At 45.3% G+C, this 12,201-nt stretch overlaps 3 protein-coding genes across 4 annotated transcripts; 2 read left to right on the forward strand and 1 right to left on the reverse strand.

Moving 5' to 3' along the window:
- Positions 1-158: 158 nt before the first annotated feature.
- On the reverse strand, positions 159-671 carry LOC124475842 (dynein light chain Tctex-type protein 2). Its single transcript, XM_047032684.1, has one exon. It carries the CDS (start codon positions 669-671, stop codon positions 159-161), a length of 513 nt encoding a protein of 170 aa, XP_046888640.1.
- Positions 672-1,129: 458 nt separating this feature from the next.
- ccdc78 (coiled-coil domain containing 78) lies at positions 1,130-6,547 on the forward strand. The gene is made up of 13 exons (XM_047032685.1): positions 1,130-1,201; positions 1,594-1,680; positions 1,887-2,252; positions 2,414-2,464; positions 2,591-2,679; positions 3,150-3,228; positions 3,737-3,862; positions 4,231-4,436; positions 4,926-5,100; positions 5,461-5,504; positions 5,595-5,676; positions 5,862-5,962; positions 6,300-6,547. The coding sequence occupies exons 1-13, from the start codon at positions 1,130-1,132 to the stop codon at positions 6,424-6,426; spliced, it is 1,605 nt and encodes a 534-aa protein (XP_046888641.1). The 3' UTR covers positions 6,427-6,547.
- Positions 6,548-6,673: 126 nt separating this feature from the next.
- LOC124476007 (GTPase IMAP family member 6-like) lies at positions 6,674-11,283 on the forward strand. 2 transcript variants are annotated; one of them, XM_047032940.1, is made up of 7 exons: positions 6,674-6,863; positions 7,801-8,130; positions 8,334-8,405; positions 8,522-8,596; positions 8,827-8,892; positions 9,060-9,116; positions 9,297-11,283. In XM_047032940.1, exons 1-7 carry the CDS (start codon positions 6,842-6,844, stop codon positions 10,040-10,042), a joined length of 1,368 nt encoding a protein of 455 aa, XP_046888896.1. In that variant the 5' UTR covers positions 6,674-6,841; the 3' UTR covers positions 10,043-11,283. The 2 variants fall into 2 exon arrangements, with proteins under 2 accessions (XP_046888896.1, XP_046888897.1); XM_047032941.1 differs by lacking the exon at positions 7,801-8,130 and having other exon boundaries at positions 6,681-6,863.
- Positions 11,284-12,201: the final 918 nt, after the last annotated feature.

Raw genomic sequence — 12,201 nt, forward strand, 5'->3', positions numbered from 1 at the left:
GCCTTGGCCCTCAGGGATCAGCATAGTAGCCTAAATAACATGCGAACATGGTTAGTGGTTAGCCAGTACATTTTATTAGTCTTCAACAAATCTAGATCGTTGAAAGTTTTCTTTTTGACTACTTGTAGAGTTCAAAGCTGAGCTATAACTAATCTAGGCTACTCTAAATAAATGCCAAAAACCATACCAACAGCGAACAAGTGCTGGTTCTCAAAGTTCAGAGTCAGAAAATTGTCCTTTTCAGCATCCCAAAGGGCCCGACTAGCAATTTTCACAGTCTGGCCTCTCTTTTCCCCCACAATCACCCTGACAACGTATCTGTAGCGGTCGCACACCTGTTCTTTGGTGAAGGCCAAGATATCAGCGGCGACTTTGTCAGCCACATCTCGACATTTGTCGTGTTCGTAGATCAATTCGCCGAAAGCTTGACTCATCAACTCTGTGCCTTTCTTCCTAATCAGATGGGGAAGGAATTGTACTTTTGGTCCCAATCTGTAGGTGTTGCCAAGTTTGCCCTTGAACCCTGATTTCCATACAGACGACCCCCTTTTCAGTTGGTTTGTGTCATCGTCGTCATATGGGTCAACGTCAACATTTGATCCTCTAGGTCTGTCTGCGTAGCTATCTTTGCGAAACCCCTTCGCAATGCTCATTCGACGACCACCAGACATTTTGAGTACGAAGTAAAGAACACGTTTTCTTGCGACTGAACCGGAGCCTAGTCGCTCTTATTGTTAGTAACCAGTATTTTGGTGGACAGGTGGAAATGTGGTGTGGTCAAGTTTCAGCATTACCAACTGCCGCAGCATGCGCCCTCTACATTGTTGTTTAGGGGCCCGTGCACTGACAATATTATTTACAGAACGTTGAAAATAATTCTGGCAAAAGAAAAACAAGCGTATTTCTTAGTATTCTTAGTATAAAAGATAAAAGCATGTCTCAATAATACTATCTGAAGCAAACCCACTACGGTTTATAACGTTTCCATTCCTATTGTTTGAAGGAGCCATAGCAACACTGTTTGTAAGTAGTGATTGAAGCTCACTATTCACTAACAGCAACCCGAGTCAAACTATTCCAAGCACATTTAAGATTCACTTGAACATTAGTAGCCTCTCCATATTGAAACATGGAATCTCGTGACCTTCGACCTTCCTTAAGTGAGCTTCAGGAGCGAATACGTTCTTTAACTGAGGAAAATGTAAGTATTCTGTCAAATATTTTAGTATTTTACCAGCTACGACTTTCAGATTTTTTTAATGTTGGTTCAGTTTCCAATAGGCCCATTGGCCTCCCAGACAAAAGATGGATTGTAAAGCTCATGTTTTTTATGAATGTGTAGGTTATCGACTGTTTTGAAAACTCAAACTCTGTACATTAAGGTCCAGCTCCGTGACAAAAACGAGCGCCTCTTTACCAAATTGGGCTACTTTGAAAGCAGATTAGGCCATCTTGCAGGCTCCAAGACAGACCTGTCCTCCAAACTGGTTCAGAGTGAAGAGGAGAAACTGAAGGTATTTCGGAATATTCATAACACTTCAACAGTGCATGATAAGATGCCATTAAATATATATCCATATTTGTGTGTATTAGATATCAAAGGAACTTGTGGAGGTGCAGATAAAAGGCAACAAGATACGGGAGCAATATGAAGAGGAAACCTTTGAGTTGAAAAACAAGGTGATCAAACTAAACGTACCCCTTTGCTTTGGTGTGTGAGCCTTAAAGGTGACCGCATTTATGTGCTTCATTTTTCCCCCCTTGTTATGTATGTCTATGTTTTATTTTATTCCACTTCCTGCCACAGTAAATTCCGTGTTTGTGGAAACTCACATGGTGAATAAACCAAATTCAGATTCTGATCTCCAACGAATTCCCCCCAACAGATTCTGAACCAGGAGAGTGTGGTGATGGATCTGGAGCTGGAGAGAGACAAGCTTGGTAGGGAGATCCAGTCCGCTACGACTCGTCTTCAGCTGGCTGAGAAGACCAGCGGGGACTTGGCGGAGGAGTACGTGACCCTGAAGAGGAACCACCTAGCCCTGACTGAGGCCCAGGAGCGAGAAGTAGCCCAGAACGAGGAGCTGAGTGCTGAGCTGCTGGAGATGGCCCAGGCTCAGGACGCCCTCCGCAGGAAGTTGGAAGAACTGCAGCGAGATAGGGCCTCCACTCAGGGTCTTTACGGGGAGGGGGGCCAGGAGCAGGACAGGGTGCGGGCGCTGGTCAGCCGCATGTCACACAACAGAATCAGGGTGAGAGGGGAGAACTAACATTCAACTACTTATTCCATCTTATTTTTTATTTTTTTCGACTTGTCCTTGTTTTTTTACATTTTATTCCTGTTATTCATCCCCTTTTTTTGTATCCTGTCAATCTATAAGTCATTAAAATAACTTTTCTGTGTTCTTAACAGCCTGAAGACCTGGCTGTGATGGACCAAGAGCGTAAAAGCATGGAAAAGAGTGTACGTGTATCTATCTAAACTACCAGAAGTGTCAGTGGTTACCCCCACTCTCTCTCCCCCATCTCTGTGTGTGCATCTCTCTCTCTCCCTCTCTTTACATCTCTCCCTGATTTGTGTGCGTTCCAGTTGCTCGGTAACCAGGATGAGATCAAAGACATGCTGGAGAAGATGAAGCAGGGCTACGAGGAGCAGCAGCGCAGGCTGGAAGAGAGAGTGTGAGTGTCTCCGGGTCAGATGGCTGAGCGGTTAGGGAATCAGGCTAGTAATCGGAAGGTTGCCGATTCGATTCCTGACCGTGTCAAATGATGTTGTGTCCTTGGGCAAAGCACTTCAGCCTTCTTGCCTTGGAAGAATGTCCCTGTACTCTGGATAAGAGCGTCTAGAGAGCGTCTGCTAAATGACTAAATGTAAATAGAATGTAAGTGTCTCCACTCGTACCTCAGACCTCCTCATCTTAGACTCCTGCACTGTAAACAGCAGAAGCGTTGAGGGATACCACCTCCTCAATCATCATCAAGGCATCAAACGGTCTCAAACTCGCCTCAGGTCGCCCCCGGAATGTTCCGCGTCGGTTTTGTGGTCGTTTTGTTAAAAGCTGTGGGTTTTAGCTTGGGTTTGTTTGTGATGTGGTCTCATTGGTCCTTTTGACGTGAGTTCCTCTGGGATGTGGTTGAACCCTCTGCAGGGTGGCCATGGACAAGGAGCAGCTGGAGAACAAGAGAGGCATCCGAAACACTCAGCAGAAACTGTCTGAACAGACTGCGGTGAGCAGAGGGGCCCTGTTCCCATTATCATGTCATCAGACTAGTCATCTACCTCCCAGTCTATCGCACCCACAGTTTCACCTAAACTCATTCTGATTGTCTGCAACTTGATGGTCTGTCAAGAATGTATCTGTGTGTTGCTTGATTTTATGTTTTGAATTGTGTGCGTGTGTGTGTGTGTGTGTGTTTGTGTGTGTGCGTGTGTGTTTGTGTGTGTGTGTGTGTGTTTGTGTGTGTGCGTGTGTGTTTGTGTGTGTGTGTGTGTTTGTGTGTGTTTGTGTGTGTTTGTGTGTGTGTGTGTTTGTGTGTGTTTGCATGTGTTTGTGTGTGTGTGTATTTGTGTGTGTTTGCATGTGTTTGTGTGTGTGTGTGTGTGTGTGTTTGTGTGTGTTTGTGTGTGTGTGTTTGTGTGTGTTTGTGTGTGTTTGTGTGTGTGTGTGTGTTTGTGTGTGTTTGTGTGTGTTTGTGTGTGTGTGTGTGTTTGTGTGTGTGTGTGTGTTTCTGTCAGACCCTCCTGAGCTCCCAAAGCCAGCTGAAGGAGGTGGAGGAGGAGAACTCCAAGTTGCAGATGCAGGTGAAGGAGCTGAACGAGGAGTACCGTGCCAGGCTGGTGCACTACTTACATGACCTGGCTGTGAGTAAACAACACACCTTTTTTTCTCAAAATATTTCTTTTAAATTTTTCAAAACTTTGTTTTCAAACACACAGTGAAAGGAAAAGAGAGGAGAGGACAGGGAGAGAGAGATCATGCCACCAAATACAGATTTAAACTAAAGGAACAAGCCTGGCTTGAGTAAGAAGTAGGAAGTACAGATACCAAAAAAATGACTTAAGTACAGTTCCCATCTCTGGAGCTAACACACACACACGCACACACACACACACAAACACACACACACAAGGGCAGCCAGCCGCAAACCACATCTAGAACATTGAGGGGACTCAAAAGGCACGCCACCCATGCTGAAACATCTGTTGTGGTGTTCTGGGTTCCTGTCCAGGAGTACATGGACGGGCTAGCGGAGGGAAAAGGGGGGAAGGGCCCCCCTGAGCGGGTGAAGATGAGGGGCTTTGTGGACAGCATGCTCCAGGAGGTGCGCTCCTCCTACAGGGCAAGAGAGGAGCAGCTGGCCTCCGCCGCTCGCTCCTACAAGAAGAGACTGCAGAGGACCACCAAGACCCACCAAGCCCTGCTCATCGCGTACAGGTGAGCCCTTCTCATCGCGTACAGGTGAACCCTGCTCATCGCGTACAGGTGAGCCCTGCTCATCGCGTACAGGTGAGCCCTTCTCATCGCGTACAGGTGAGCCCTTCTCATCGCGTACAGGTGAGCCCTGCTCATCGCGTACAGGTGAGCGTCCACCCATCCACACACGTCGGCCATGTTTTCTTGTCGTGTACACCATTTCACGTGATTGGACGCAAGGACGATACTTACCTCTGACCGTAAAGATACTGTAGGACGATGTGCTTCTGATGCTTGATCTTTAACACTAATTGTATGTTGCTTTGGATAAACGTGGAAGGGTGAGCTACTATCCTTAAGGCACTAGACGCCCCCCAAGCCACAGCACTTTCCTTCCCCTCATCCCTCACCCGACGTTTTGCACACACACCTGCTCTCCCTCCCTCATTTCTTCTTTCCCTTGATAAATGCATATGGCGATGTGTTCTGACAGCCGGTGCTGTGTGTCAGGGTGCTGAGGGAGCAGGTGCTGGGCCAGCCAGAGAGCGGTCTGGACCCTGGCCTCCCTGAGGCCCACTTCAGCCTGCAGCCCAGTGAGCTGAGCGGGGAGAAGGAGAGGGAGCTGCAGCACCTGCGCCATGACAAGGCCTCGCTGGAGAGCCGGCTCAGGGACGCCCAGCAGCAGGTAGACTGCTAGATCCAATTAAATCTAAATGTATTTGTATAGCCCTTTTTATAAGCAATGTCACTGAGGGGCTTCACATACGCCCATAGAACTGCCCCTCAGCCAACCTCAACCCTCAAGTAAGACAAGGAAAAACTCCCAGAAAAACTCACTAGAGGGAAAACATTTAGGAAACTTTGGGAGGAGCAATTCAGTGAGGTATCCCCTCCTCCAGAGACGGTTAGCTCGAGGATAGACCGTCTGCTCTGAGCCTCTGGTCGATCCGTTTTAGTTTTGTCAGCTTAGCTTGGAATTGAACTGTTATCTTAACCTTATTTTGTGTTCCGATATACTTCTAAAGTTTTTGTTCCTTATTTTTAGATGCCAGTTTTCACCAAACCAGTTCAGATGGTCAACCTTCAAGAGTGAGTCTTAAAATAAACTGTTAGAACCTAAAAAGAACTGCACTGACAATAGGTGTAAAAGAATATTGATTGTTCTGGAAACTTGTGTAGTGCTGGGAAATCTGGACCAATTTCCAGTCTGGCCTGGGCAGACATCAGGAAACAGCTACGAGAGATAACCAACTCTACACAGGTGAATTCATCCTTGCACAAACTCCCAAAACCCAAGACAGTGACAAAAAAAGAATAAACTAGTGTTATTGTATGAATCCATAGCGTGTTCCTTGGAAACGCATGTGTAGCCAAAGCAGTTGTCAGATTTAAGAGAGCACAAAGATGATGTAGTGAGACATCCAATGTTCCTGTTTCCCTCACTAGGAGGCTCACGAGCGGGAACGTGCTCAGCTGATAACCAGGGCAACTGTTGCCGAGGAGCAGGTTTTGGAGCTGCAAGATTATGTCGACAAACACCTGGGCAGGTAGCAACAAGAATATGAATACTTTGTTAATGCCCAGCCAAAACATATATTTCACTGACATAAAAAGCCTGTCTGACTGGAAGGTACAGTCTAGTCACAAATGTTTTCGAACCAGAGTGAAATGATCACAGAAAGGATATTAATATTTGCTTCTGACTATTACGTTAACTCGATACAGTACTAGATACTGTGAAGGAGATACAGTAATGTCCTAAAGGTCTAGTTCTATTACATTTGAATAATATATATGAATATACATTAAGAAGGATCTATTATGGATAATAATATTATCTCATCATCTCAGAGTAGGCTGAACCAGACATGAATTCTCTGACAGATACAAACAGGAAGTGACACGTCTGCGCAGACTGCATGGGCTGGAGGAGGACCGGTCACATAGCGCTGAGGCACATAGGCCACGCCCACCTGGCCGCCCCACCATGAATACCAGCCATGAAATCTGATCACCCTCTCTACCTTCATCTAAAATGGATTATTCAGAGTTGCACTTTAAAGATCTAGAATAATGTTTGTTAAAATGTAATGGATTAATGACAAATAAAATTACAACATATCAGATATTCAACCAAATTGAACATTTCAGTTCTGTTAAAGGTTAATGCAAACTTTGACACAACAAAATGCTTCACAGAAAATCTTTACTTGTGCCAATCATTTAGGGGAAGTGGTTTCCTGTGTGGTTTTTGTCTGTTGTCTAGATTGTTATTGAAACAGATTAAGAAACAGAAAGCACCATAGAAGATAAGATGGTGATTCGTAGGTTATTCGTCGTTTGAAAATCAACGTTAAAAAGCCTTTTGTATTTTTGGGAGGTGATGACAAAAGATAATACATTTTCTCCTCACAACTTAGGGGGGAATGGCATTCTCCAAAGTTGAAAGTAAGTTTTACTGTGCCTATCTTGAATACCCTGAATTTCGCTTCAGAGATCTGTTGGCAATATGCAAGTTTAGTATTTTGGTATATGATTCTGCGTGAACTTTTTTTGCTGAGTAATGTGTTAACTACACTGCCAATAGTTATTAGATTCTGTATAGCAGGGGTGGGGAACCTTTTTAATGCAAAGGGACATTTTAATATTTATAAAATCATTCGGGGCCGTACAGAATTATCTACTTTAAAATGTGCTTGCTATATTTGGTCAAACATTTAATTAACTCACCCCTAATGTGATGGTTGGAACTGCTTCTCTTTGGTGAGGTTTGTGACGTTAGTTGGCACGGATGCAGCCTGCTTTGACTGGGGTTGCAGCATAGCCGGGAACATATTTTATCAGGGGGGTGCTGGGGGGGGGGGGGGGGGGGGGGGGGGCGCTTAATGTTGTGGGGCAGCAGGGACGGACTGGGAGTAAAAATAGGCCCTGGACTTTTATCCAGAACGGCCCACCAGAACCGGCCCCCGTATACGCCACCACAGCTGCCCTGCTAATGCATGCATATTCTCTGTTTGATGTGATGCAAATTCAGGATTTTTTTTGTGATGCTAGTTCATGTTTTTGTCATGAGAACTGGGTGGCAGGTCTGAACTTTCCTCTAAATTAGGAAGTGGCAATAAAAAATGCTGACCTGATGCTGGAATTTATGCTGTTGACTGCATACCAATTTGAAAGAATAAATCATTGGATTACATTACATGGTGCATGATGACTGCTCTATGACTAGTACAATAATGTGAGCTTAAAAATATTTCAAATACACTACCTCTAATTAGGAAACAGACTTTTTAGGGATATACATGTGTTTCTTATTTAAATAGACAATATGTTAGTCAATGTATTTCGGATATACAAACAAGACGGTTTCTCTTTCTATTAACAGGTAATATTAAACTTATCACTGGAGATCTTGTCCAGACAAACTCTGGTATTGAGCTGACACTCAGCTGCTTCCTTGATCCCAAGATCAACGCTAACTTCGTAACAATCAAATGGTTTAAGGAGAGTGAATGCATTTACCTGTGCAGGGGTGGCTTAGTGACAGAGGCAGTGGGCTATGAGCACAAAGTGAGTGTGCTCCCAGAGGAGCTGGAGAGAGGTGACGTGTCTCTAAGGTTGAGAAACGTTGAAAAATCAGATGGAGGAGTCTACATCTGTCAAGTCATCAGTCAGGGGCAGATGCTGGAGGCTGCAGTGGGGTTAAGGGTCAGCAGTAAGTGAATGTTATCAAGATAAACATACAGATCATTTTTATCTTAAAAGATGAAATCCAGACTGACATTTTATTTGAGTTAATAGTTAATGTTCAGACAACTATCTTTATTTAGCTTGTTGAGCACCTGTTTATGGATTGTGTTGCATAGCTACAGTATGTGCAGTAGTATATTTCGCTAACCTTTATATTGTCTGACGTAGATGCCAAAGATTACTTACAAAATGAGACTTTGACAAACAGGAGGATAAGGATGGAATCTGCAAACAGGCTGGGTACGTTGAAGCTAAGAATGCACTGGCGATTTAAATTTTTTACCAATTTAGTGAAATTATCATGTAAATCACGGGTCACTTTATTTGTAAAAATGTTATTTAATCTAATCTGCCAGAGAACAAGAAAGCACATAAATTGATAATCAAAGAACCTAGACAACGAGTCAAGCTGCATGAGGAAAAAGACAATTGTAAGATGCTTCTCTTTTAAAGCTTTTTAATACAATGTTGTTCACTGTCTGTGTCTGCAGACAAATGTAAAATATTTTGTGTATATTGTTCTGTTGTGTTGTTTTTGTTTTGTATACATCAGTGCATACCTCATGTACTAAATGTATTCATAGTGCAATTTCAATAGTCATACAGAACATAAAACATTCAGTCATAATATTACTAATATTTCCAAATGTCTGTCTCACAGTAAAGCAGGATTTCACTCGAAAGAGAACAGTGACAGAACCTATTCAACCTTTGATGAACAGAACCAGTGAGAGGATTCTATTAATTCCATCCATTGTTTGTATTCATAACAAGCTTGTTCATTATTTATTTAGAACTCAACTATAACTATTTTATAACTTTTTACATCTATTTACTTACTTTAAATGAATGATATTGCTAGTAGTATGTGCTGTGTCATTTGTTGTGTTGCAGTGGAAGATATAAACTTAGCTCCACCACAGAGGAGGATAACCATCTCTTCTTCCTGCAGTGAGAACCAGTTCATATATTCACATCTTAACATTTGATTAGGTCCTTTACATTATTAGCAACTCATAATAAAAATGCATTCCATTATAATTATCTACTTAAAATTAGTTAACTACAGGGACAATTCCTACATGATGTTCCTTTGGTTGGATATTGACCCCAGGGTTTTTTGTGTTGCAGTGGAGGCGGAAAGCAGCTGTCAAGTCCTGTCACTGTCCCCAGTGCCTTCCAGTGTGTCTGAGCTGAGAGTGGTGCTGCTGGGGAGGACAGGAGCTGGGAAGAAGGCAGCAGGAAACACCATCCTGGGCAGAGACGAGTGTGGAGCCCAGGACAGCCCCGCTGAAGTCACCCAGAGTGGGAGGAGAGAGGGGGACGTGTGTGGGAGACGGCTGGTGCTGGTGGACACTCCAGACTGGTTCTGCCCTGACGTCTCTTTGGAGGAGAGGAGGAAGGATGTGGGGCGGTGTATCCACCTGTCAGCACCAGGACCTCACGCCTTCCTCCTGGTCGTACCTGTGGAGCCCGCTGAGGGGGAGGAGAGGCGGGCTGTGGAGGTGATGGATGAGATGTTTGGGGAGGAATGCTGGGGACACACTATCATTCTATTCACCCACGCTGGAAGTCTGGGAGAACAAAAGATGGACGCCAGGAGTCAGAACATGCAAATGCTTATAGAGAAATGTATGAACAGCTACTGCGTACTCAACATCGAGGACAAGACCCGTGGCGCTCAAGTCTCAAAGCTGCTGAACCAGATAGAGGAGATCATGGCTGGAAACAGAGCGAGCTTTTACAGCAGTCAAACGTACCAAGAGGCCCAGGCCAAATGGATGGCAATGGAAAACGTACGCAGGGAGAGAGAGGAGAGAATGCAGAGGAGAGCGAAAGAAAAGAAAGACATACATGAGATGTGCGTGATGCTCTGAAAGAAATAGAGGAGGCTGGGACCCTCTCGCATGAGAGAGACGTCAGAACGCTCCTTGGACAAACTGAGCTGAAGCAACAGATGATTGGAGTGGAACAGAGGACTGGAGGAGATGGTTGAAGAGATAGCAAGGTAGAAACTGAAAGTTTTGGATCAAAGGTTCGATCAAATGTAAAAATATCTATGTAAATATGTTTTTGAATATGCATCAACATACATGTAATTATTGTAATGCTACATTTGCCAACGTGAATAGACTATGAGTTATAGAGTATGGTTGTTGTACAAGATACACATTTCGAAATTTTCCTGTGATTACAAGTACTTACAATATTGTTCAGGTATCTAGGCTCAAAATTAGCATTTTAATGCCAAATAGTTTTCACAGACTGGGCCTCAGGACGATGGCGTTGCAGGCTCGTGTTCTCTCCTACCACAGGGGGGAGCTCACGCTGCTGGTCCCCTCTATAAAAAGGCCCAAAGAAATTCAGCCTTGAGAAAAAATGTCAGGAATGTTTGGAAAGCTTATGTCAATTTCACGAGCTGGGGAGAAGAAAGCGTGCTGACAATGAACGGTAACCCGGGTGAGAATAATGTCATTACATGTTATCCAGGGACACACACACACACACACACATGTGAATACTACTCCTCTAAGCTGAGAACCGTGACCTAAATGACCCAGGATCTCCGAGAATGTGGGCTCGTATTGATGACATAGGCGGTGCGGGTGTGAGCCAGTCCCTACTCCCTTTAAATCCTTTTACCAGTGAAAGACCCCTGGAACTGCATTTGTTCCCTGGCCTTGACACCAACAACTATGGTCTCTGTCTGATGACTGATGTTCATGGCACGCCAACACTTTACAGCTGACATATAAATAAAGATCCCGTCCCTTTGAATAATGCAGCGGTCCAACTGTTTAGTGTGACTCTAGAGTTCCTCTTTACGTGGGAGCAACACTGGAGAGTGCAGTGACAGCTGTGTCAGGGCACACTGAGTTTACTGACAGAGAGAAGGAGAGAGAGAAAGAGGGATAGAGAAGGAGAGAGAGAGGGGGAGAAAGAGAGGGATGGAGAGCGATGGAAAAAGAGAGAGGGGCTGGAAAGAGAGAGAGAGGATGCAACGGTCATGTCAGGCATATCCACCCCAATCCCCTTTATAGGGACCATGTCAGGAGGCAGGGGGGTTAGAGGATGGGTGGGAAGGATTTTGTCAGTAATGTATGACACTCCCAGAACCTCTGGGAAAAAGAGGGTGGGGGATCAGGGGGTGGGGGGGGATACAGGCTGGGTTTGTGCCAGCGTGGTCACCGTGCCAACGAGCTGTGGTGCCGGGCACCACTCCTCTCACCGGCAGATCTGTGGGAAAATCGTAACCAGGTTGTGTTCTGCTGCAGAGCCGACAAAGACCGAGGGAGACGAGCGCAGAGCTGCAGACTAGCAGAGCTGCAGACAGGCAGCATGCAGACAGGCAGCGCTGCAGACAGGCAGAGCTGCAGCAGACAGGCAGAGCTGCAGACATGCGGAGCTGCAGACAGGCAGAGCTGCAGACAGGCAGAGCTGCAGACAGGCAGAGCTGCAGCAAGCTGCCAGCGACCGGCTCAGGCGAAATAGAAACGGTTAGTTGTGTGAGTTCTGCATAAAAGCTTCCAATTTGCATACCATTACAAAGTTTGAGTTATCAACAGCAGAGCTCAAAGAAGGCACCTCCAAACTACTACCCCACCACATGATGACAGGAACGAACGTACTTAATACTGTTCGTAATGTGTTACGTGCAATAAACCTCTCTGGTTGCCTTTATCATGTGAATATGCTAATGGCTGCTGAGGAGCCGGCCTGGTGGAGGACGGAGGGAGAGAGCGTGGATGAATGTGTCCCTGGCTGGATGGGAAGCAGGGTGAGGAGGAAGTGGCTCGCATGGCATGTGATGGGCCGCTGGTAAAGAGGGCCTTTGTTTTAAGGGTCTAACGCCTAATTGATACAGGCTTAATGAGAACGAGCTGTGTGTGTGTGAGCCAGGGTGCATGAGCTGGGCGGAGGGGCGGGGGGGGGAGGGGGGGCAGACGCTCCGACCATAATTGGAACCGACAAGCCTTGTGTGTAGGAGAGCAGAGGGAATGGATTTGTGGGAACGCTAGCAAGAGAAGAGAACGAG

Source organism: Hypomesus transpacificus, chromosome 13, assembly GCF_021917145.1.
Source record: "Hypomesus transpacificus isolate Combined female chromosome 13, fHypTra1, whole genome shotgun sequence".
In the NCBI taxonomy this organism is placed as follows: domain Eukaryota; kingdom Metazoa; phylum Chordata; class Actinopteri; order Osmeriformes; family Osmeridae; genus Hypomesus; species Hypomesus transpacificus.